General features: G+C 46.1%; 1 protein-coding gene across 1 annotated transcript in view; it reads right to left on the reverse strand.

Moving 5' to 3' along the window:
* cntn5 (contactin 5) overlaps positions 1 to 25828 on the reverse strand; it is a 542763-nt gene that overhangs the window by 221472 nt on the left and 295463 nt on the right. The window contains exons 9-11 of the mRNA XM_041876697.2: positions 15593 to 15774; positions 12669 to 12805; positions 5001 to 5130 (exon numbers count right to left, since the gene is read on the reverse strand). Of these exons, the coding sequence (XP_041732631.1) occupies positions 5001 to 5130; positions 12669 to 12805; positions 15593 to 15774 (449 nt within the window). The remainder of the gene's footprint in view (positions 1 to 5000; positions 5131 to 12668; positions 12806 to 15592; positions 15775 to 25828) is intronic.

The following is a 25828-nucleotide window of genomic DNA, read 5'->3' on the forward strand; positions in this document are numbered from 1 at the left end:
TGCTTTGGAGGTGACAGAGATTATGACATCTCAATGCCAGGCAGCTAGCGCTGGTTCCTGACTGTTGGCCAGACCCTCCATCCCTCCCTCCATCCCTCCCTCCATCCTCCTCTCCATCCCTCCCTCCATCCCTCCCTCCATCCCTCCCTCCATCCCTCCCTCCATCCTCCTCTCCATCCCTCCCTCCATCCCTCCCTCCATCCCTCCCTCCATCCCTCCCTCCATCCTCCTCTCCATCCCTCCCTCCATCCCTCCCTCCATCCTCCTCTCCATCCCTCCCTCCATCCCTCCCTCCATCCTCCTCTCCATCCCTCCTGACAGAACCCAGTCTGACTAGGAGATGGAAACCACTATGGAGAAAACAGAGAGTTTTGTTTCCTGTGTGTTGGTTCTGTTTTAATCAGAATCAGTCAGAACTAAGCCTTCTAGCTGACCGGTGGCGTGACAGCTCTATCCCTCAAGTGCCTCCCCCCCTCCTCTCCTCCCCAGTCCTCCCTCCCTCCACTTCAACCCTCCCTCCCTAGAAAATCTGGCCTGTAGGATGGCAGACTCCCTCCACAGCCCTCTCCCTCCATCCCTCCTTCCCTTCCCCCAGAATATCTGGGACAGGATCAGAGGCGAGGGGCGTCCAGGGTCCCCTATGTAGCCTCCAGTGATGACTCATCTGCCTGGTGTTATTAGCCATGTAATCTGTCCTGATAGCTGCTGCTTGAGGACATCCTCGCAAAGGACACAGACAGAGAGGAAGAATGTATACCTGGGGGGGTATGGTTACCAGAATATGAATCACCATCATCAGCGTCCAAACCTCCTCATACTGACTGTTATTTGGAGGCAGGGGGAGACGGGGGGAGGCAAGGAAGAGAGAGGAGGGAGGCAGGGAGGAGAGGGGGGAGGCAAGGAAGAGAGAGGAGGGAGGCAGGGGGAGACGGGGGGAGGCAAGGAAGAGAGAGGAGGGAGGCAGGGGGAGACGGGGGGAGGCAAGGAAGAGAGAGGAGGGAGGCAGGGGGAGACGGGGGGAGGCAAGGAAGAGAGAGGAGGGAGGCAGGGGGAGACGGGGGAGGCAAGGAAGAGAGAGGAGGGAGGCAGGGGGAGAGGGGGGAGGCAAGGAAGAGAGAGGAGGGAGGCAGGGAGGAGAGGGGGGAGGCAAGGAAGAGAGAGGAGGGAGGCAGGGGGAGATGGGGGGAGGCAAGGAAGAGAGAGGAGGGAGGCAGGGGGAGACGGGGGAGGCAAGGAAGAGAGAGGGGAGGCATCTCCTTCTCAGTCACTCTGCTGTAACATTATCAGAAAACAGGGTGTTACCTTTCCTGGCTCACCTCCAGACCGTAATCGGGCGGCTCAGGGGAGCCTTCTCTTGCTAGCTCCAGGGCAGGAGCGATTTACGGATGCTCTGGGGGTAATCCCACATTTAGGGATCTTATCCACTGCTAATGATGAGTTAGTCTGGAATTCCACTGAAGCAGTTGACATGTGTTCAACTTGTACACCAGGTGAGGTAGTCTGAATGACAAAATAAAATACTGGGCTAACGGAGCAAAAAGAGCGTGGCTCACAGTACGGATACATCTCCGTCACACAGTAATTCCATCAAAAATGAAAGTTAACTTACTACGTTACCCATAATGCACTGTTGGTTTTAAAGCTTTACCGCTACTTTACCAATAAGGGGCTTCTGGTGTTCATAAACATGTTCAGAAAACAGGGGCTTCTGGTGTTTACAAACATGATCAGGAAAACAGGGGCTTCTGGTGTTCATAAACAGGGCTTCTGGTGTTCACAGAGACTGCATCTACTTCAGATAGAAAATGATATTCTTTCACATTTCATCATGTAATTAACACGTCATGGTCTAAACATATTTACAGTATGACTCAGGGTTGGGAATTAACTAGAAATCTTCTGACATAACTGCAAAGCCTTGTTATTTTAGGAAAATTCAATAAAAATCTGTTTCAGTTTAGTAGCAATCTGGGTTTGGCGGATGCCAGGAGAACGCTACCTGCCCAATGCATAGTGAAAACTGTAAAGTTTGGTGGAGGAGGAATAATAGTCTGGGGCTGTTTTCATGGTTCAGGCTAGGCCCTTTAGTTCCAGTGAAGGGAAATCTTAACGCTACAGCATACAATGACATTCTAGACGATTCTGTGCTTCCAACTTCGTGGCAGCAGTTTGGGGAAGGCCCTTTCCTGTTTCAGCATGACAATGCCCCCATGCACAAAGCGAGGTCCATACAGAAATGGTTTGTCGAGATCGGTGTGGAAGAACTTGACTGGCCTGCACAGAGCCCTGACCTCAACCGGAGAGGAGAGCCGGAGAGGAGAGCCGGAGAGGAGAGCCGGAGAGTTAGAGGAGAATCAGAGAGGAGAGCCGGAGAGGAGAGCCGGAGAGGAGAGCCGGAGAGGAGAGCCGGAGAGGAGAGCCGGAGAGTTAGAGGAGAGCCGGAGAGGAGAGCCGGAGAGGAGAGCCGGAGAGTTAGAGGAGAGCCGGAGAGGAGAGCCGGAGAGGAGAGCCGGAGAGGAGAGCCGGAGAGGAGAGCCGGAGAGTTAGAGGAGAGCCGGAGAGGAGCTGACAAGGAGAGGACAGAGAGAATAGTGGCTGGATGGAGTGAGAGGGGAAGTCTGGAAAGAGAGAGAGAAGGACAGTCTGACACAGAGGTAGACTCCTATCCTTTCTCTCAAGCCTTTGAATTCACCAGAGATACTGTCACAACAGATGAGCAGTATCTCCAAAGAACGGCATGCTCCTTACACATACTAAATGCTGCTTACACATACTAAATGCTCCTTACACATACTAAATGCTCCTTACACATACTAAATGCTCCTTACACATACTAAATGCTGCTTACACATACTAAATGCTCCTTACACATACTAAATGCTCCTTACACATACTAAATGCTGCTTACACATACTAAATGCTCCTTACACATACTAAATGCTCCTTACACATACTAAATGCTCCTTACACATACTAAATGCTGCTTACACATACTAAATGCTCCTTACACATACTAAATGCTCCTTACACATACTAAATGCTCCTTACACATACTAAATGCTCCTTACACATACTAAATGCTCCTTACACATACTAAATGCTCCTTACACATACTAAATGCTGCTTACACATACTAAATGCTGCTTACACATACTAAATGCTTCTTACACATAGTACATGCTCCTTACACAAACTAAATGCTTCTTGCATATCTTCAATGCTTCTTGAACAAACAAAATGGTTCTCGCACAAAGTAAATGCTGCATACTAATCTTTCATGCTTCTTACACAGACAGCGTGCACATTGTGCTTAATCTACTAAGTAAACTAAAGCAGCTTTCAAGCAGGAAGATGCAATTCTGTGCTTTTGTCATTTGGTCAATATGTTATTCTGTCACATTCACAATGTTGAGCTGATAGCTTCAATAGATGCATACCGTTGAATACTGCAGGACATTCAAATGGCTTTAATAGAAGCCTACCATTGAATACTGCAGGGCAGACAAAAATCTTTAATAGAAGCCTACCATTGAATACTGCAGGGCAGACAGACAGAAAGTGAATACTGCAGGGCAGACAGACAGCCAGTGAATACTGCAGGGCGGACAAACCGTTTCTGATTGTACAAAACAGAAACTATTGTGTACAGCTGTGGTCGTTCAGGATAGATACATCACCAACATCTTTCTCCTTTCTCCTCCTGTCTTCTTTCCCCTTGAGCATCTAACCCTCTAAGTCACTGTCTGATGCATACAGACATGGCATATAACCACAAGGTTCTGGATTTGTCCCAAATGGCACCCCATTCCCTTTAAAACGTATTTTAAAGTTTGTAATTTTCACTTTCAAACGTCAGACTTAATTTGCCCTAAAAAATGTATCAACCCACCTAACGAAAAATGTATCAACCCCTACAAAAAATGTCCGTTGATTATAATCTACACATTTCCTGTTGCTGCAGGATTATTTTCCTGCTGTGAGAAACTGGTCAAATTAAGATCCTACATCTGTATATAGTGCACTACTTTTCACCAGAGCGCTATGGACCCTGGTCAGATGTAGTGCACTACATAGGGATTAGGGTGCTATTTGGGACGCAGCCTCTGTCTTTCATTTATTCTTGCCAACCACTGTTCAGGTTCAACCAGGCGCCGTTGAGCCAATCAGCCTTCTCAAGCTTTCTTTTCGTCCAATGTTGCTATCTCTCTCCCTTTTCAGGACGTGGCCTGTTCAGTGTCACATGCCAATATCCAGCCATTTAATTGTTTATAGAGTTGAAGAAAACAGCAGGCCTACCTTAGTGGATAAACAGGCCAATTACATTTATATTTGCCGCAAAAAAACTATTGCTGCACAACAAACTCATTTACTTTCTCTGCACTGCATTTTTCGCATCAGAACAGACCCCCTTTTAACATAATGACAAACAAAAGCAGAACAGACCCCCTTTTAACATAATGACAAACACACCAGAACAGACCCCCTTTTAACATAATGACAAACACACCAGAACAGACCCCCTTTTAACATAATGACAAACACACCAGAACAGACCCCCTTTTAACATAATGACAAACACACCAGAACAGACCCACTTTAACATAATGACAAACACACCTGAACAGACCCCCTTTTAACATAATGACAAACACACCAGAACAGACCCCCTTTTAACATAATGACAAACACACCAGAACAGACCCCCTTTTAACATAATGACAAACAAAAGCAGACCTGAGACAGTGGATGGGTGTGCAGCAACGTTGGTTCAGGAAGCAAACTGAAATTCAAATTCCAAGCAATGAGGAAAATTTGAATTTCAGTTTACTTCCTGAATTGACTGAATTGAAGTCAATAGACTTCAACGTTGGTTTGCCGTGAGGCTATTTACAATTAGTGAATTTTGAATTAGTAACAAGGACTAAATACATATATACAGTGCCGGAATGAATACAACAACAACTACAACAACAACAACACAGGTGAAAACGATAGCATACCTAAGATGCTGAGTTCTGCGCTGGAGTAGATGGCTCCGTATTTGTTCTCAGCGACACACTGGTACATCCCAGAGTCAGTCTGCTGGACCTTGTGGATGATTAGTTCCCCATTCACCATCTCCACTCTGCTCTGTAACACAACATACTCCTCTTATTAAAGGCAGAACACCTTGACAGTGTCTCAAATGGCACACTATTCCCTATATACTGTAGTGCATTACTTTAAACCAGGGCCCATAGGAAGACCCATAGGAAGACCCATAGGAAGACCCATAGGAAGACCCATAGGGAGACCCATAGGGAGACCCATAGGGAGACCCATAGGGAGACCCATAGACCCATAGGGAGACCCATAGGGAGACCCATAGACCCATAGGGAGACCCATAGGGAGACCCATAGACCCATAGGGAGACCCATAGGGAGACCCATAGGGAGACCCATAGGGAGACCCATAGACCCATAGGGAGACCCATAGGGAGGGCCATAGGGAGACCCATAGGGAGGCCCATAGGGAGACCCATAGACCCATAGGGAGACCCATAGACCCATAGGGAGACCCATAGACCCATAGGAAGACCCATAGGGAGGCCCATAGGGAGACCCATAGACCCATAGGGAGACCCATAGACCCATAGGGAGACCCATAGACCCATAGGGAGACCCATAGGGAGACCCATAGACCCATAGGGAGACCCATAGGGAGACCCATAGACCCATAGGGAGACCCATAGACCCATAGGGAGACCCATAGGGAGACCCATAGGGAGACCCATAGACCCATAGGGAGACCCATAGGGAGACCCATAGGGAGACCCATAGACCCATAGGGAGACCCATAGGGAGGCCCATAGGGAGACCCATAGACCCATAGGGAGACCCATAGGGAGACCCATAGACCCATAGGGAGACCCATAGGGAGACCCATAGACCCATAGGAAGACCCATAAGGAGACCCATAGGGAGACCCATAGGGAGACCCATAGGGAGACCCATAGGAAGACCCATAGGGAGACCCATAGGGAGACCCATAGACCCATAGGGAGGCCCATAGGGAGACCCATAGACCCATAGGGAGACCTATAGGGAGACCCATAGACCCATAGGGAGACCCATAGGGAGGCCCATAGGGAGACCCATAGGAAGACCCATAGGAAGACCCATATGGAGACCCATAGGAAACCCATAGGGAGACCCATAGGAAGACCCATAGGAAGACCCATATGGAGACCCATAGGAAACCCATAGGGAGACCCATAGGGAGACCCACAGGGAGACCCATAGGGAGACCCATAGGGAGACCCATAGGAAGACCCATAGGGAGACCCATAGGGAGACCCATAGGGAGACCCATAGGAAGACCCATAGGGAGACCCATAGGGAGACCCATAGGGAGACCCATAGGGAGGCCCATAGGGAGACCCATAGACCCATAGGGAGACCCATAGGGAGACCCATAGGGAGACCCATAGGGAGACCCATAGGGAGACCCATAGACCCATAGGGAGGCCCATAGGGAGACCCATAGACCCATAGGGAGACCAATAGGGAGACCCATAGACCCATAGGGAGACCCATAGGGAGGCCCATAGGGAGACCCATAGGAAGACCCATAGGGAGACCCATAGGGAGACCCATAGACCCATAGGGAGGCCCATAGGGAGACCCATAGACCCATAGGGAGACCCATAGGGAGACCAATAGGGAGACCCATAGGGAGACCCATAGGGAGACCCATAGGGAGACCCATAGGGAGACCCATAGACCCATAGGGAGACCCATAGGGAGACCCATAGGGAGACCCATAGGGAGACCCATAGACCCATAGGGAGACCCATAGGGAGACCCATAGGGAGACCCATAGGGAGACCCATAGGGAGACCCATAGGAAGACCCATAGGGAGACCCATAGGGAGACCCATAGGGAGACCCATAGGGAGGCCCACAGGGAGACCCATAGGGAGACCCATAGGGAGACCCATAGGGAGACCCATAGACCCATAGGGAGACCCATAGGGAGACCCATAGGGAGACCCATAGGGAGACCCATAGGGAGGCCCATAGGGAGGCCCATAGGGAGACCCATAGGGAGACCCATAGGGAGACCCATAAGGAGAACCATAGACCCACAGGGAGACCCATAGGGAGGCCCATAGACCCATAGGGAGACCCATAGGGAGACCCATAGGGAGACCCATAGACCCATAGGGAGGCCCATAGGGAGGCCCATAGGGAGACCCATAGGGAGACCCATAGGGAGACCCATAGGGAGACCCATAGGGAGACCCATAGGGAGACCCATAGACCCATAGGAGACCCATAGGGAGACCCATAGGGAGACCCATAGACCCATAGGGAGGCCCATAGGGAGGCCCATAGGGAGACCCATAGGGAGACCCATAGGGAGACCCATAGGGAGACCCATAGGGAGACCCATAGGGAGGCCCATAGACCCATAGGGAGACCCATAGGTAGACCCATAGGGAGACCCATAGGGAGGCCCATAGGGAGACCCATAGACCCATAGGGAGACCCATAGGGAGACCCATAGGGAGACCCATAGACCCATAGGGAGACCCATAGGGAGACCCATAGACCCATAGGGAGACCCATAGGGAGACCCATAGGGAGACCCATAGACCCATAGGGAGAACCATAGGGAGGCCCATCGGGAGACCCATAGACCCATAGGGAGATCCATAGGGAGACCCATAGGGAGACCCATAGGGAGACCCATAGGGAGGCCCATAGACCCATAGGGAGACCCATAGGGAGACCCATAGGGAGACCCATAGGGAGGCCCATAGGGAGGCCCATAGGGAGACCCATAGGGAGACCCATAGACCCATAGGGAGACCCATAGGGAGGCCCATAGAGAGACCCATAGAGAGACCCATAGGGAGACCCATAGGGAGGCCCATAGGGAGACCCATAGGGAGACCCATAGGGAGACCCATAGGGAGGCCCATAAAGAGACCCATAGGGAGGCCCATAGGGAGACCCATAGGGAGACCCATAGGGAGACCCATAGGGAGACCCATAGGGAGGCCCATAGACCCATAGGGAGACCCATAGGGAGACCCATAGGGAGACCCATAGACCCATAGGGAGGCCCATAGGGAGACCCATAGACCCATAGGGAGGCCCATAGGGAGGCCCATAGGGAGACCCATAGGGAGACCCATAGACCCATAGGGAGACCCATAGGGAGGCCCATAGGGAGACCCATAGGGAGACCCATAGGGAGACCCATAGGAACACCCATAGGGAGACCCATAGGGAGGCCCATAGGGAGACCCATAGGGAGATCCATATGGAGACTCATAGGGAGACCCATAGACCCATAGGGAGACCCATATGGAGACCCATAGGGAGACCCATAGACCCATAGGAGACCCATAGACCCATAGGGAGACCCATAGACCCATAGGGAGTCCCATAGGGAGACCCATAGGGAGGCCCATAGGGAGACCCATAGGGAGACCCATAGGGAGGCCCATAGGGAGACCCATAGGGAGACCCATATGGAGACCCATAGACCCATAGGGAGATCCATAGACCCATAGGGAGACCCATAGGGAGACCCATAGGGAGACCCATAGGAAGACCTATAGGAAGACCCATAGGGAGACCCATAGAGAGACCCATAGGGAGACCCATATGGAGACCCATAGGGAGACCCATAGGGAGACCCATAGACCCACAGGGAGACCCATAGGGTAGACATTTGATTAGATGTTCAGGAGCCTTATTGCTTGGGGGTAGAAGCTGTTTAGAAGCCTCTTGGACCTAGACTTGGCGCTCCGGTACCGCTTGCCGTGCGGTAGCAGAGAGAACAGTCTATGACTAGGGTGGCTGGAGTCTTTGACAATTTTTAGGGTCTTTCTATGACACCGCCTGGTATAGAGGTCCTGGATGGCAGGAAGCTTGGCCCCAGTGATGTACTGGGCCATACGCACTACCCTCTGTAGTGCCTTACGGTCGGTGGCCGAGCAGTTGCCATACCAGGCAGTGAAGCAACCAGTCAGAATGCTCTCGATGGTGCAGCTGTAGAACCTTTTGAGGATCTGAGGACCCACGCCAAATATTTTCAGTCTCCTTAGGGGGAATAGGTTTTGTCGTGCCTTCTTCACGACTGTCTTGGTGTGCTTGGACCATGTTAGTTTGTTGGTGATGTGGACACCAAGGAACTTGAAGCTCTCAACCTGCTCCACTACAGCCCCGTCGATGACAATGGGGGCGTGCTCGGTCCTCATCTTTTTCCTGTAGTCCACAATCATTTCCATTGTCTTGATCACGTTGAGAGAGAGGTTGTTGTCCTGGCACCACACGACCAGGTCTCTGACCTCCTCCCTAAGGCTGTCTCGTCGTTGTCGGAAATCAGGCCTACCACTGTTGTGTCATCGGCAAACTTAATGATGGTGTTGGAGTCGTGCCTGGCCATGCAGTCATGAGTGAACAGGGAGTACAGGAGGGGACTGAGCACGCACCCCTGAGGGGCCCCCGTGTTGAGGATCAGCGTGGCAGATGTGTTGTTACCTACCCTCACCACCTGGGGGCGGCCCGTCAGGAAGTCCAGGATCCAGTTGCAGAGGGAGGTGTTTAGTCCCAGGATCCTTAGCTTAGTGACGAGCTTTGAGGACACTATGGTGTTGAACGCTGAGCTGTGGTCAATGAATAGTATTCTCACATAGGTGTTCCTTTTGTCCAGGTGTGAAAGGGCAGTGTGGAGCGCAATAAAGATTGCATCATCTGTGGATCTGTTGTGCGGTATGCAAATTGGAGTGGGTCTAGGGTTTCTGGGATAATGGTGTTGATGTGAGCCATGACCAGCCTTTCAAAGCACTTCATGGCTACAGACGTGAGTGCTACGGGTCGGTAGTCATTTAGGCAGATTACCTTAGTGTTCTTGGGCACAGGGACTATGGTGGTCTGCTTGAAACATGTAGGTATTACAGATCGGGTCAGGGACAGGTTGAAAATGTCAGTGAAGACACTTGCCAGTTGGTCAGCGCATGCTCGGAGTACACGTCCTGGTAATCCGTCTGGCCCTGCGGCCTTGTGAATGTTGACCTGTTTAAAGGTCTTACTCACATCGGCTACGGAGAGTGTTTTCACACAGTCGTCCGGAACAGCTGATGCTCTCATGCATGTTTCAGTGTTACTTGCCTCGAAGCGAGCATAGAAGTAATTTAGCTCGTCTGGTAGGCTTGTGTCACTGGGCAGCTTGCGGCTGTGCTTCCCTTTGTAGTCTGTTATAGTTTTCAAGCCCTGCCACATCCGACGAGCGTCAGAGCCGGTGTAGTACGATTCAATCTTAGTCCTGTATTGACTCTTTGCCTGTTTGATGGTTCGTCGGAGGGCATAGCGGGATGTCTTATAAGCGTCCGGGTTAGAGTCCCGCTCCTTGAAAGTGGCAGCTCTACCCTTTAGCTCAGTGCGGATGTTTCCTGTAATCCATGGCTTCTGATTGGGGTATGTACGTACAGTCAATGTGGGGACAACATCATCGATGCACTTATTGATGAAGCCAGTGACTGATGTGGTGTACTCCTCAATGCCATCGGAAGAATCCCAGAACATATTCCAGTCTGTGCTAGCAAAACAGTCCTGTAGTTTAGCATCTGAATACAGTCACAGGTAAGAGGCGGTGCTGTATCATGAATACAGTCACAGGTAAGAGGCATTGTTCGGCCTGACGTGTGCCTGATTACTTTTATAAACAATAAACAATCAATTTTGATGAGTAAATTCATACAATTTAATTATTCCACCAGAAGATATAGTCCAGACAAAACTCTGGTTGTTAGTTCTTTTGGTCATGTTGCTACAGACGCCCAGCCAGTAATTCATTATTTTTGAATAGTTGCTATGCAAAAAGGACTGGTCATCCGTTCTAAACAAAATGGTTGCTATGCAGGCTGGATAACTGCTTGCTAGCTAGCTCAGCTAACTCACGTCAAACATTGAACCTGGAATGATAGGACACTAGCTGCATTTTTGTTTGTTTGAGCTTTTTTTTCTATTGGCATGTACTTGGATATGTCCGTGATAATGACGATGATGCGTGATTTCGACTGGCTCAGAAACAGTTGTAGTGTCTGGGCACCATTCCCTCTATGTTTGGTAAAGAGATCGAAATTCAAAAGTGAAACATTGTTTCCGAGGTCAGACAGGCAGACAGCGAGGCTTATATTAACCCCCGCTGTACCAAACCAAACGCTAGGCTGGAAGCAAAGGGGAAATAATGAGTTGAGATAAATACAAGAGATGATTCAGACAGCAACATGAACATTATATTCAGTGGTCCTCTGTAGCTCAGCTGGTAGAGCACGGCGCTTGTAACGCCAAGGTAGTGGGTTCGATCCCCGGGACCACCCATACACAAAAATGTATGCACGCACGACTGTAAGTCGCTTTGGATAAAAGCGTCTGCTAAATGGCATATTATTATTATTATTATTATATTATTATGGAGGCACAGTGATCGTTTTCAGGTGGAGCTGTTGCCAGGCAGAGGTGTGTCTGCGACGGCCAATAAAGCGCGGCTTGGACCGCTGCTCGTCCAATCAGCATCCAGGATCCAAACAACCAGTTTTATAAATAGGAAAGAGGGAGCGATTTGGAAGCAGGGTTCACAATACCATGTTACTTTTTGACTGTCAGTCCATAGGACAGGGGAAATTACATACCTTATTATCTGACTGTCAGTCCATAGGACAGGGGAAATTACATACCTTATTATCTGACTGTAGGGTGTTGAAGAGGGAGGGGTGTTGTGTGTGTTCCTAATGGCAAGTACCTATGGGGTTAGGGGGGGGGGGGGGTGTATGTATGTGTTTTATTTTTATTGTGAGTACCTGTGGTGTGAGTACATTTACATTTTAGTCATTTAGCAGACGCTCTTATCCAGAGCGACTTACATGAGCAATTAGGGTTAAGTGCCTTGCTTAAGGGCACATCAACACATTTTTCATCTAGTCGGCTCGGGGATTAGAACCAGCGACTTTTCGGTTACTGGCACAACGCTCTTACCCACTAAGCCACCTGCCACCCTGTGGTGTGAGTGGCTGTGGTGTGAGTAGCTGTGGTGTGAGTACCTGTGGTGTGAGTAGCTGTGGTGTGAGTAGCTGTGGTGTGAGTACCTGTGGTGTGAGTAGCTGTGGTGTGAGTAGCTGTGGTGTGAGTACCTGTGGTGTGAGTCCCTGTGGTGTGAGTACCTGTGGTGTGAGTCCCTGTGGTGTGAGTAGCTGTGGTGTGAGTCCCTGTGGTGTGAGTCCCTGTGGTGTGAGTAGCTGTGGTGTGAGTCCCTGTGGTGTGAGTACCTGTGGTGTGAGTACCTGTGGTGTGAGTAGCTGTGGTGTGAGTAGCTGTGGTGTGAGTCCCTGTGGTGTGAGTAGCTGTGGTGTGAGTCCCTGTGGTGTGAGTCCCTGTGGTGTGAGTAGCTGTGGTGTGAGTAGCTGTGGTGTGAGTAGCTGTGGTGTGAGTACCTGTGGTGTGAGTAGCTGTGGTGTGAGTGGCTGTGGTGTGAGTACCTGTGGTGTGAGTAGCTGTGGTGTGAGTAGCTGTGGTGTGAGTACCTGTGGTGTGAGTACCTGTGGTGTGAGTCCCTGTGGTGTGAGTAGCTGTGGTGTGAGTCCCTGTGGTGTGAGTACCTGTGGTGTGAGTACCTGTGGTGTGAGTGCCTCTCCATTGCGGAGCCAGCGGTAGGTGGGTCTAGGCCTCCCTGTGGCCTTGCACTCCCACTGCAGCTGATCTCCGCTGTCCAACTGGCTGTCGTTTATCATGCTGATCCACTGGGGGAAGGCTGGGGAGGAGAGAACAGATCAACAGATGAAAATCCTTGACACGCGCATACACAGGCACACATACATACCCACACACACACATCATTTCCCCTTTTGACAATGACCGTACAGTATTTACCCCAGTTTATAACCCTGTAATGACTGTTATGTTGTCATGACCCTGCAGTATTTACCCCAGTTTATAACCCTGTAATGACTGTTATGTTGTCATGACCCTGCAGTATTTACCCCAGTTTATAACCCTGTAATGACTGTTATGTTGTCATGACCCTGCAGTATTTACCCCAGTTTATAACCCTGTAATGATTGTTATGTTGTCATGACCCTGCAGTATTTACCCCAGTTTATAACCCTGTAATGACTGTTATGTTGTCATGACCCTGCAGTATTTACCCCAGTTTATAACCCTGTAATGACTGTTATGTTGTCATGACCCTGCAGTATTTACCCCAGTTTATAACCCTGTATTGATTGTTATGTTGTCATGACCCTGCAGTATTTACCCCAGTTTATACACCTCCCCCTTCAATAACCCTCCAGTGTTTCCTTTAGTTAGTTAGACACCTCCCCCTTCAATAACCCTCCAGTGTTTCCTTTAGTTAGTTAGACACCTCCCCCTTCAATAACCCTCCTGTGTTTCATTAAGTTATACACCTCCCCCTTCAATACTCCCTCCAGTGTTTCCTTTAGTTAGTTAGACACCTCCCCCTTCAATAACCCTCCAGTGTATCATTTAGTTAGTTAGACACCTCCCCCTTCAATTACCCTCCAGTGTTTCCTTTAGTTAGTTAGACACCTCCCCCTTCAATAACCCTCCAGTGTTTCCTTTAGTTAGTTAGACACCTCCCCCTTCAATAACCCTCCAGTGTTTCCTTTAGTTAGTTAGATACCTCCCCCTTCACTCCCTGGCTCCTCCTTATTCTCCTTGCTCCAGGCCAGCAGAGACGGGGGAGCCTCATTGGCAGCAGGCTGCATGTCATTTAAACAGGTCAACCTTTATTGTGATCAGAGACCTTCCTGACCATAATCATCCAATCAAACCACAGATGAAAGGCCATCTCACCCTGAATAATCAGCCAATCAAAGATGCAAAGACTAAAGGAGGACGTGGCTGGCATGCCAGTCCGTGTGTGTGTGTGTGTGTGTGTGTGTGTGTGTGTGTGTGTGTGTGTGTGTGTGTGTGTGTGTGTGTGTGTGTGTGTGTGTGTGTGTGTGTGTGTGTGAGACAGCTGATTAATTATATATACCCCCTGATCCGTCCTCACATGGAGGGGGGCTCTGCAACATGTGACTTTACATCCCTTAAATTAAATCTCTTTAAACAGGATGATATCAGTCCTACACAGAAAGCTGCTTGTCTTCATTCCACCAGGTGTGTGTTTGGTCGGCAGTATTACCTAGCCATTATACAAATGGCTCAATAATATTAAAAACTACAAATGTACCTCTATGTGCATATCAATAGTAATAAAACAAATAAACTTCTAACAATTAGTTATTGATGATGTCAACATAAACTGAACAGGGAGAGAATAACAGGAAGTGGACACAATTCAGTAACAGTACCTAATGGATTTTGAGCCATTCTACTTCCTCTGCCAAACCTAATCACTGTAAAACATGTCGCACAATATGTGTGTTTTTCCATTGATAACAGTGGCGTTATCCTCCAGATAAGTCAATGCCACTATGATCCAGATAAGAGCAGACAGGACTGGGTTGATAGATATCAGGGAGCAGACAGGACTGGGTTGATAGATATCAGGGAGCAGACAGGACTGGGTTGATAGATATCAGGGAGCAGACAGGACTGGGTTGATAGATATCAGGGAGCAGACAGGACTGGGTTGATAGATATTCTACACTAGGTATCAGGGAGCAGACAGGACTGGGTTGATATATATTCTACACTAGGTATCAGGGAGCAGACAGGACTGGGTTGATAGATATTCTACACTAGGTATCAGGAGCAGACAGGACTGGGTTGATATATATTCTACGCTAGGTATCAGGAGCAGACAGGACTGGGTTGATAGATATTCTACACTAGGTATCAGGGAGCAGACAGGACTGGGTTGATAGATATTCTACACTAGGTATCAGGGAGCAGACAGGACTGGGTTGATAGATATTCTACACTAGGTATCAGGGAGCAGACAATACTGGGTTGATAGATATTCTACACTAGGTATCAGGGAGCAGACAGGACTGGGTTGATAGATATTCTACACTAGGTATCAGGGAGCAGACAGGACTGGGTTGATAGATATTCTACACTAGGTATCAGGGAGCAGACAGGACTGGGTTGATATATATTCTACGCTAGGTATCAGGGAGCAGACAGGACTGGGTTGATAGATATTCTACACTAGGTATCAGGGAGCAGACAGGACTGGGTTGATAGATATTCTACACTAGGTATCAGGAGCAGACAGTACTGGGTTGATAGATATTCTACACTAGGTATCAGGGAGCAGACAGGACTGGGTTGATATATATTCTACACTAGGTATCAGGGAGCAGACAGGACTGGGTTGATAGATATTCTACAGTAGGTATCAAGGAGCAGAAGATAAACAGCAGAGGAGACAAACCAGTCTGGAGAATGGTCACCACAATAATTAATCTTTAAAACTGCCAAACACACCAGAGTCCTAGTACTATCAATCAAGTCCAAAACAAGAACAAACTGCCCAACAAAACAAGTAAAAAAGCACAGCAGTCTTTACCAATACCATGTTAACACCAGAACAATGTAGCTCTAGTCCAACCACCACATAACTTACTGTAGACCTGGAGGTGTCCCTTAAAGGCTGTTCCTCCTCTGGGGTTCTCCGCTTTACACTCGTAGGTCCCCGAGTCCTCCAGCTGAACATTAGGGATCTCCAGAACAGCCTGGGACTTCCTCAGACGAGCCTTCTTAGGGATGTTACCGTTCATCTTCCTCCACGTGATGGTCGGGACCGGACTAGCAGGAGAGGAGAGTGTTAAAATCCTAGTGACAGGTCTAGCAGGAAAGTATAGGGTTAAAATCCTACATTCTACAGTCAGAGACCTATCCTGACAATATAAACTGATATATAATACATCAGTACAATTAATAGTCAGAACAGAAAATAACTGTTGTAAAATATTGTGGATAGTTGACAGGATTATAGAGGAGACTGGAGAGTAGATAGTTGACAGGATTATATAGGAGACTGGAGAGGAGATAGTTGACAGGATTATATAGGAGACTGGAGAGGAGATAGTTGACAGGATTATATAGGAGACTGGAGAGGAGATAGTTGGCAGGATTATATAGGAGACTGGAGAGTAGATAGTTGACAGGATTATATAGGAGACTGGAGAGGAGATAGTTGACAGGATTATATAGGAGACTGGAGAGGAGGTAGTTGACAGGATTATATAGGAGACTGGAGAGGATATAGTTGACAGGATTATATAGGAGACTGGAGAGTGGATAGTTGACAGGATTATATAGGAGACTGGAGAGGAGATAGTTGACAGGATTATATAGGAGACTGGAGAGGAGATAGTTGGCAGGATTATATAGGAGACTGGAGAGGAGATAGTTGACAGGATTATATAGAGGAGACTGGAGAGTGGATAGTTGACAGGATTATATAGGAGACTGGAGAGGAGATAGTTGACAGGATTATATAGGAGACTGGAGAGTAGATAGTTGACAGGATTATATAGGAGACTGGAGAGGAGATAGTTGACAGGATTATATAGGAGACTGGAGAGGAGATAGTTGACAGGATTATAAAGGAGACTGGAGAGGAGATAGTTGACAGGATTATATAGGAGACTGGAGAGGAGATAGTTGACAGGATTATATAGGAGACTGGAGAGGAGATAGTTGACAGGATTATATAGGAGACTGGAGAGGAGATAGTTGACAGGATTATATAGGAGACTGGAGAGGAGATAGTTGACAGGATTATATAGGAGACAGGAGAGGAGATAGTTGACAGGATTATATAGGAGACTGGAGAGTGGATAGTTGACAGGATTATATAGGAGACTGGAGAGTGGATAGTTGACAGGATTATATAGGCGACTGGAGAGGAGATAGTTGACAGGATTATATAGGAGACTGGAGAGGAGATAGTTGACAGGATTATATAGGAGACTGGAGAGGAGATAGTTGACAGGATTATATAGGAGACTGGAGAGTGGATAGTTGACAGGATTAAATAGGAGACTGGAGAGGAGATAGTTGACAGGATTATATAGGAGACTGGAGAGTAGATAGTTGACAGGATTATATAGGAGACTGGAGAGGAGATAGTTGACAGGATTATATAGAGACTGGAGAGAGATAGTTGACAGGATTATATAGGAGACTGGAGAGTGGATAGTTGACAGGATTATATAGGAGACTGGAGAGGAGATAGTTGACAGGATTATATAGGAGACTGGAGAGGAGATAGTTGACAGGATTATATAGGAGACTGGAGAGGAGATAGTTGACAGGATTATATAGGAGACTGGAGTGTGATAGTTGACAGGATTATATAGGAGACTGGAGAGGAGATAGTTGACAGGATTATATAGAGACTGGAGAGTAGATAGTTGACAGGATTATATAGGAGACTGGAGAGGAGATAGTTGACAGGATTATATAGGAGACTGGAGAGGAGATAGTTGACAGGATTATAAAGGAGACTGGAGAGGAGATAGTTGACAGGATTATATAGGAGACTGGAGAGGAGATAGTTGACAGGATTATATAGGAGACTGGAGAGGAGATAGTTGACAGGATTATATAGGAGACTGGAGAGTGGATAGTTGACAGGATTATATAGGAGACTGGAGAGTAGATAGTTGACAGGATTATATATAGGAGACTGGAGAGGAGATAGTTGACAGGATTATATAGGAGACTGGAGAGGAGATAGTTGACAGGATTATATAGGAGACTGGAGAGTGGATAGTTGACAGGATTATATAGGAGACTGGAGAGGAGATAGTTGACAGGATTATATAGGAGACTGGAGAGGAGATAGTTGGCAGGATTATATAGGAGACTGGAGAGGAGATAGTTGACAGGATTATATAGGAGACTGGAGAGGAGATAGTTGACAGGATTATATAGGAGACTGGAGAGGAGATAGTTGACAGGATTATATAGGAGACTGGAGAGGAGATAGTTGGCAGGATTATATAGGAGACTGGAGAGGAGATAGTTGACAGGATTATATAGGAGACTGGAGAGTAGATAGTTGACAGGATTATATAGGAGACTGGAGAGGAGATAGTTGACAGGATTATATAGGAGACTGGAGAGGAGATAGTTGACAGGATTATATAGGAGACTGGAGAGAGATAGTTGGCAGGATTATATAGGAGACTGGAGAGTAGATAGTTGACAGGATTATAGGAGACTGGAGAGGAGAATAGTTGACAGGATTATATAGAGACTGGAGAGGAGATAGTTGACAGGATTATATAGGAGACTGGAGAGGAGAATAGTTGACAGGATTATATAGGAGACTGGAGAGGAGGATAGTTGACAGGATTATATAGGAGACTGGAGAGGAGATAGTTGACAGGATTATATAGGAGACTGGAGAGGAGATAGTTGACAGGATTATATAGGAGACTGGAGAGGAGATAGTTGACAGGATTATATAGGAGACTGGAGAGGAGATATTTGACAGGATTATAGGGAGACTGGAGAGGAGATAGTTGACAGGATTATATAGGAGACTGGAGAGGAGATAGTTGACAGGATTATATAGGAGACTGGAGAGGAGATAGTTGACAGGATTATATGGAGACTGGAGAGGAGATAGTTGACAGGATTATATAGGAGACTGGAGAGTGGATAGTTGACAGGATTATATAGGAGACTGGAGAGGAGATAGTTGACAGGATTATATAGGAGACTGGAGAGGAGATAGTTGACAGGATTATATAGGAGACTGGAGAGTGGATAGTTGACAGGATTATATAGGAGACTGGAGAGTAGATAGTTGACAGGATTATATAGGAGACTGGAGAGGAGATAGTTGACAGGATTATATAGGAGACTGGAGAGTAGATAGTTGACAGGATTATATAGGAGACTGGAGAGGAGATAGTTGGCAGGATTATATAGGAGACTGGAGAGGAGATAGTTGACAGGATTATATAGGAGACTGGAGAGTAGATAGTTGACAGGATTATATAGGAGACTGGAGAGGAGATAGTTGACAGGATTATATAGGAGACTGGAGAGGAGATAGTTGACAGGATTATATAGGAGACTGGAGAGAGATAGTTGACAGGATTATATAGGAGACTGGAGAGTGGATAGTTGACAGGATTATATAGGAGACTGGAGAGTAGATAGTTGACAGGATTATATAGGAGACTGGAGAGGATATAGTTGACAGGATTATATAGGAGACTGGAGAGGAGATAGTTGACAGGATTATATAGAGACTGGAGAGAGAGATAGTTGACAGGATTATATAGGAGACTGGAGAGATAGTTGACAGATTATAGAGACTGGAGGGAGATAGTTGACAGGATTATATAGGAGACTGGAGAGGAGATAGTTGACAGGATTATATAGGAGACTGGAGAGGAGATAGTTGGCAGGATTATATAGGAGACTGGAGAGGAGATAGTTGACAGGATTATATAGGAGACTGGAGAGGAGAGATAGTTGACAGGATTATATAGGAGACTGGAGAGGAGATAGTTGGCAGGATTATATAGGAGACTGGAGAGGAGATAGTTGACAGGATTATATAGGAGACTGGAGAGGAGATAGTTGACAGGATTATATAGGAGACTGGAGAGGAGATAGTTGACAGGATTATATAGGAGACTGGAGAGGAGATAGTTGACAGGATTATATAGGAGACTGGAGAGTGGATAGTTGACAGGATTATATAGGAGACTGGAAAGGATATAGTTGACAGGATTATATAGGAGACTGGAGAGGAGATAGTTGACAGGATTATATAGGAGACTGGAGAGGAGATAGTTGGCAGGATTATATAGGAGACTGGAGAGTGGATAGTTGACAGGATTATATAGGAGACTGGAGAGGAGATAGTTGACAGGATTATATAGGAGACTGGAGAGGAGATAGTTGACAGGATTATATAGAGACTGGAGAGGAGAATTGACAGGATTATATAGGAGACTGGAGAGGAGATAGTTGACAGGATTATATAGGAGACTGGAGAGGAGATAGTTGACAGGATTATATAGGAGACTGGAGAGGGATAGTTGACAGGATTATATAGGAGACTGGAGAGTGGATAGTTGACAGGATTATATAGGAGACTGGAGAGGAGATAGTTGACAGGATTATATAGGAGACTGGAGAGGAGATAGTTGACAGGATTATATAGGAGACTGGAGAGGAGATAGTTGACAGGATTATATAGGAGACTGGGAGAGAGATAGTTGACAGGGGATTATATAGAGACTGGAGAGAAGTTGACAGGATTATATAGAGACTGGAGTAGATAGTTGACAGGATTATATATAGGAGACTGGAGAGGAGATAGTTGACAGGATTATATAGGAGACTGGAGAGGAGAGATAGTTGACAGGATTATATAGGAGACTGGAGAGTGGATAGTTGACAGGATTATATAGGAGACTGAGAGGAGATAGTTGACAGGATTATATAGGAGACTGGAGAGTAGATAGTTGACAGGATTATATAGGAGACTGGAGAGAGATAGTTGACAGGATTATATAGGAGACTGGAGAGGAGATAGTTGACAGGATTATATAGGAGACTGGAGAGTAGATAGTTGACAGGATTATATAGGAGACTGGAGAGGAGATAGTTGACAGGATTATATAGGAGACTGGAGAGTGAGATAGTTGACAGGATTATATAGGAGACTGGAGAGTGAGATAGTTGACAGGATTATATAGGAGACTGGAGAGTAGATAGTTGACAGGATTATATAGGAGACTGGAGAGGAGATAGTTGACAGGATTATAGGAGACTGGAGAGTAGATAGTTGACAGGATTATATAGGAGACTGGAGGAGATAGTTGGCAGGATTATAGAGGAGACTGGAGAGGAGATAGTTGACAGGATTATATAGGAGACTGAGAGTAGATAGTTGACAGGATTATATAGGAGACTGGAGAGGGAGATAGTTGACAGGATTATAGAGAGACTGGAGAGGAGATAGTTGACAGGATTATATAGGAGACTGGAGAGGAGATAGTTGACAGGATTATATAGGAGACTGGAGAGTAGATAGTTGACAGGATTATATAGGAGACTGGAGAGGAGATAGTTGACAGGATTATATAGGAGACTGGAGAGGAGATAGTTGACAGGATTATATAGGAGACTGGAGAGGAGATAGTTGACAGGATTATATAGGAGACTGGAGAGGAGATAGTTGACAGGATTATATAGGAGACTGGAGAGGAGATAGTTGACAGGATTATATAGAAGACTGGAGAGGAGATAGTTGACAGGATTATATAGGAGACTGGAGAGGAGATAGTTGGCAGGATTATATAGGAGACTGGAGAGGAGATAGTTGACAGGATTATATAGGAGACTGGAGAGGAGATAGTTGACAGGATTATATAGGAGACTGGAGAGTAGATAGTTGACAGGATTATATAGGAGACTGAGAGAGATAGTTGACAGGATTATATAGGAGACTGGAGAGTGGATAGTTGACAGGATTATATAGGAGACTGGAGAGGATATAGTTGACAGGATTATATAGAGACTGGAGAGGAGATAGTTGACAGGATTATATAGGAGACTGGAGAGGAGATAGTTGACAGGATTATATAGGAGACTGGAGAGTGGATAGTTGACAGGATTATATAGGAGACTGGAGAGGAGATAGTTGACAGGATTATATAGGAGACTGGAGAGGAGATAGTTGACAGGATTATATAGGAGACTGGAGAGGAGATAGTTGACAGGATTATATAGGAGACTGGAGAGGAGATAGTTGACAGGATTATATAGGAGACTGGAGAGGAGATAGTTGACAGGATTATATAGGAGACTGGAGAGGAGATAGTTGACAGGATTATATAGGAGACTGGAGAGGAGATAGTTGACAGGATTATATAGGAGACTGGAGAGGAGATAGTTGACAGGATTATATAGGAGACTGGAGAGGAGATAGTTGGCAGGATTATATAGGAGACTGGAGAGTGGATAGTTGACAGGATTATATAGGAGACTGGAGAGTGGATAGTTGACAGGATTATATAGGAGACTGGAGAGGATATAGTTGACAGGATTATATAGGAGACTGGAGAGGAGATAGTTGACAGGATTATATAGGAGACTGGAGAGTAGATAGTTGACAGGATTATATAGGAGACTGGAGAGTAGATAGTTGACAGGATTATATAGGAGACTGGAGAGGAGATAGTTGACAGGATTATAGGAGACTGGAGAGTAGATAGTTGACAGGATTATATAGGAGACTGAGAGGAGATAGTTGGCAGGATTATATGGGAGACTGGAGAGAGATAGTTGACAGGATTATATAGGAGACTGGAGAGTAGATAGTTGACAGGATTATATAGGAGACTGGAGAGGAGATAGTTGACAGGATTATATAGGAGACTGGAGAGGAGATAGTTGACAGGATTATATAGGAGACTGGAGAGGAGATAGTTGACAGGATTATATAGGAGACTGGAGAGTGGATAGTTGACAGGATTATATAGGAGACTGGAGAGTGGATAGTTGACAGGATTATATAGGAGACTGGAGAGGAGATAGTTGACAGGATTATATAGGAGACTGGAGAGGAGATAGTTGACAGGATTATATAGGAGACTGGAGAGGAGATAGTTGACAGGATTATATAGGAGACTGGAGAGGAGATAGTTGACAGGATTATATAGGAGACTGGAGAGGAGATAGTTGACAGGATTATATAGGAGACTGGAGAGGAGATAGTTGACAGGATTATATAGGAGACTGGAGAGGAGATAGTTGACAGGATTATATAGGAGACTGGAGAGGAGATAGTTGACAGGATTATATAGGAGACTGGAGAGGAGATAGTTGACAGGATTATATAGGAGACTGGAGAGGAGATAGTTGACAGGATTATATAGGAGACTGGAGAGAGATAGTTGACAGGATTATATAGGAGACTGGAGAGGAGATAGTTGACAGGATTATATAGGAGACTGGAGAGGAGATAGTTGACAGGATTATATAGGAGACTGGAGAGTAGATAGTTGACAGGATTATATAGGAGACTGGAGAGGAGATAGTTGACAGGATTATATAGGAGACTGGAGAGGAGATAGTTGACAGGATTATATAGGAGACTGGAGAGGAGATAGTTGACAGGATTATATAGGAGACTGGAGAGGAGATAGTTGACAGGATTATATAGGAGACTGGAGAGGAGATAGTTGACAGGATTATATAGGAGACTGGAGAGGAGATAGTTGACAGGATTATATAGGAGACTGGAGAGTGAGATAGTTGACAGGATTATATAGGAGACTGGAGAGTAGATAGTTGACAGGATTATATAGAGACTGGAGAGGAGATAGTTGACAGGATTATATAGGAGACTGGAGAGGAGATAGTTGACAGGATTATATAGGAGACTGGAGAGGAGATAGTTGACAGGATTATATAGGAGACTGGAGAGGAGATAGTTGACAGGATTATATAGGAGACTGGAGAGGAGATAGTTGACAGGATTATATAGGAGACTGGAGAGAGATAGTTGACAGGATTATATGGAGACTGGAGAGGAGATAGTTGACAGGATTATATAGGAGACTGGAGAGGAGATAGTTGACAGGATTATATAGGAGACTGGAGAGTAGATAGTTGACAGGATTATATAGGAGACTGGAGAGGAGATAGTTGACAGGATTATATAGGAGACTGGAGAGGAGATAGTTGACAGGATTATATAGGAGACTGGAGAGGAGATAGTTGACAGGATTATATAGGAGACTGGAGAGGAGATAGTTGACAGGATTATATAGGAGACTGGAGAGGAGATAGTTGACAGGATTATATAGGAGACTGGAGAGGAGATAGTTGACAGGATTATATAGGAGACTGGAGAGGAGATAGTTGACAGGATTATATAGGAGACTGGAGAGGAGATAGTTGACAGGATTATATAGGAGACTGGAGAGGAGATAGTTGACAGGATTATATAGAGACTGAGAGGGAGATAGTTGACAGGATTATATAGGAGACTGGAGAGAGATAGTTGACAGGATTATATAGGAGACTGGAGAGTGGATAGTTGACAGGATTATATAGGAGACTGGAGAGGAGATAGTTGACAGGATTATATAGGAGACTGGAGAGGAGATAGTTGACAGGATTATATAGAGACTGGAGAGAGATAGTTGGCAGGATTATATAGGAGACTGGAGAGTAGATAGTTGACAGGATTATATAGGAGACTGGAGAGGAGATAGTTGACAGGATTATATAGGAGACTGGAGAGGAGATAGTTGACAGGATTATATAGGAGACTGGAGAGGAGATAGTTGACAGGATTATATAGGAGACTGGAGAGGAGATAGTTGACAGGATTATATAGGAGACTGGAGAGGAGATAGTTGACAGGATTATATAGGAGACTGGAGAGGAGATAGTTGACAGGATTATATAGGAGACTGGAGAGGAGATAGTTGACAGGATTATATAGGAGACTGGAGAGTAGATAGTTGACAGGATTATATAGGAGACTGGAGAGGAGATAGTTGACAGGATTATATAGGAGACTGGAGAGGAGAATAGTTGACAGGATTATATAGAGACTGGAGAGGAGATAGTTGACAGGATTATATAGGAGACTGGAGAGGAGATAGTTGACAGGATTATATAGGAGACTGGAGAGGAGATAGTTGACAGGATTATATAGGAGACTGGAGAGGAGATAGTTGACAGGATTATATAGGAGACTGGAGAGGAGATAGTTGACAGGATTATATAGGAGACTGGAGAGGAGATAGTTGACAGGATTATATAGGAGACTGGAGAGGAGATAGTTGACAGGATTATATAGGAGACTGGAGAGGAGATAGTTGACAGGATTATATAGGAGACTGGAGAGTAGATAGTTGACAGGATTATATAGGAGACTGGAGAGGAGATAGTTGACAGGATTATATAGGAGACTGGAGAGGAGATAGTTGACAGGATTATATAGGAGACTGGAGAGAGATAGTTGACAGGATTATATAGGAGACTGGAGAGAGATAGTTGACAGGATTATATAGGAGACTGGAGAGGAGATAGTTGACAGGATTATATAGGAGACTGGAGAGGAGATAGTTGACAGGATTATATAGGAGACTGGAGAGGAGATAGTTGACAGGATTATATAGGAGACTGGAGAGGAGATAGTTGACAGGATTATATAGGAGACTGGAGAGGAGATAGTTGACAGGATTATATAGGAGACTGGAGAGGAGATAGTTGACAGGATTATATAGGAGACTGGAGAGGAGATAGTTGACAGGATTATATAGGAGACTGAGAGGAGATAGTTGACAGGATTATATAGGAGACTGGAGAGGAGATAGTTGACAGGATTATATAGGAGACTGGAGAGGAGATAGTTGACAGGATTATATAGGAGACTGGAGAGTAGATAGTTGACAGGATTATATAGGAGACTGGAGAGGAGATAGTTGACAGGATTATATAGGAGACTGGAGAGGAGATAGTTGACAGGATTATATAGGAGACTGGAGAGGAGATAGTTGACAGGATTATATAGGAGACTGGAGAGGAGATAGTTGACAGGATTATATAGGAGACTGGAGAGGAGATAGTTGACAGGATTATATAGGAGACTGGAGAGTAGATAGTTGACAGGATTATATAGGAGACTGGAGAGGAGATAGTTGACAGGATTATATAGGAGACTGGAGAGGAGATAGTTGACAGGATTATATAGGAGACTGGAGAGGAGATAGTTGACAGGATTATATAGGAGACTGGAGAGGAGATAGTTGACAGGATTATATAGGAGACTGGAGAGTAGATAGTTGACAGGATTATATAG

This window comes from Coregonus clupeaformis, chromosome 5 (genome assembly GCF_020615455.1).
Source record: "Coregonus clupeaformis isolate EN_2021a chromosome 5, ASM2061545v1, whole genome shotgun sequence".
Classification (NCBI taxonomy): Eukaryota; Metazoa; Chordata; class Actinopteri; order Salmoniformes; family Salmonidae; genus Coregonus; species Coregonus clupeaformis.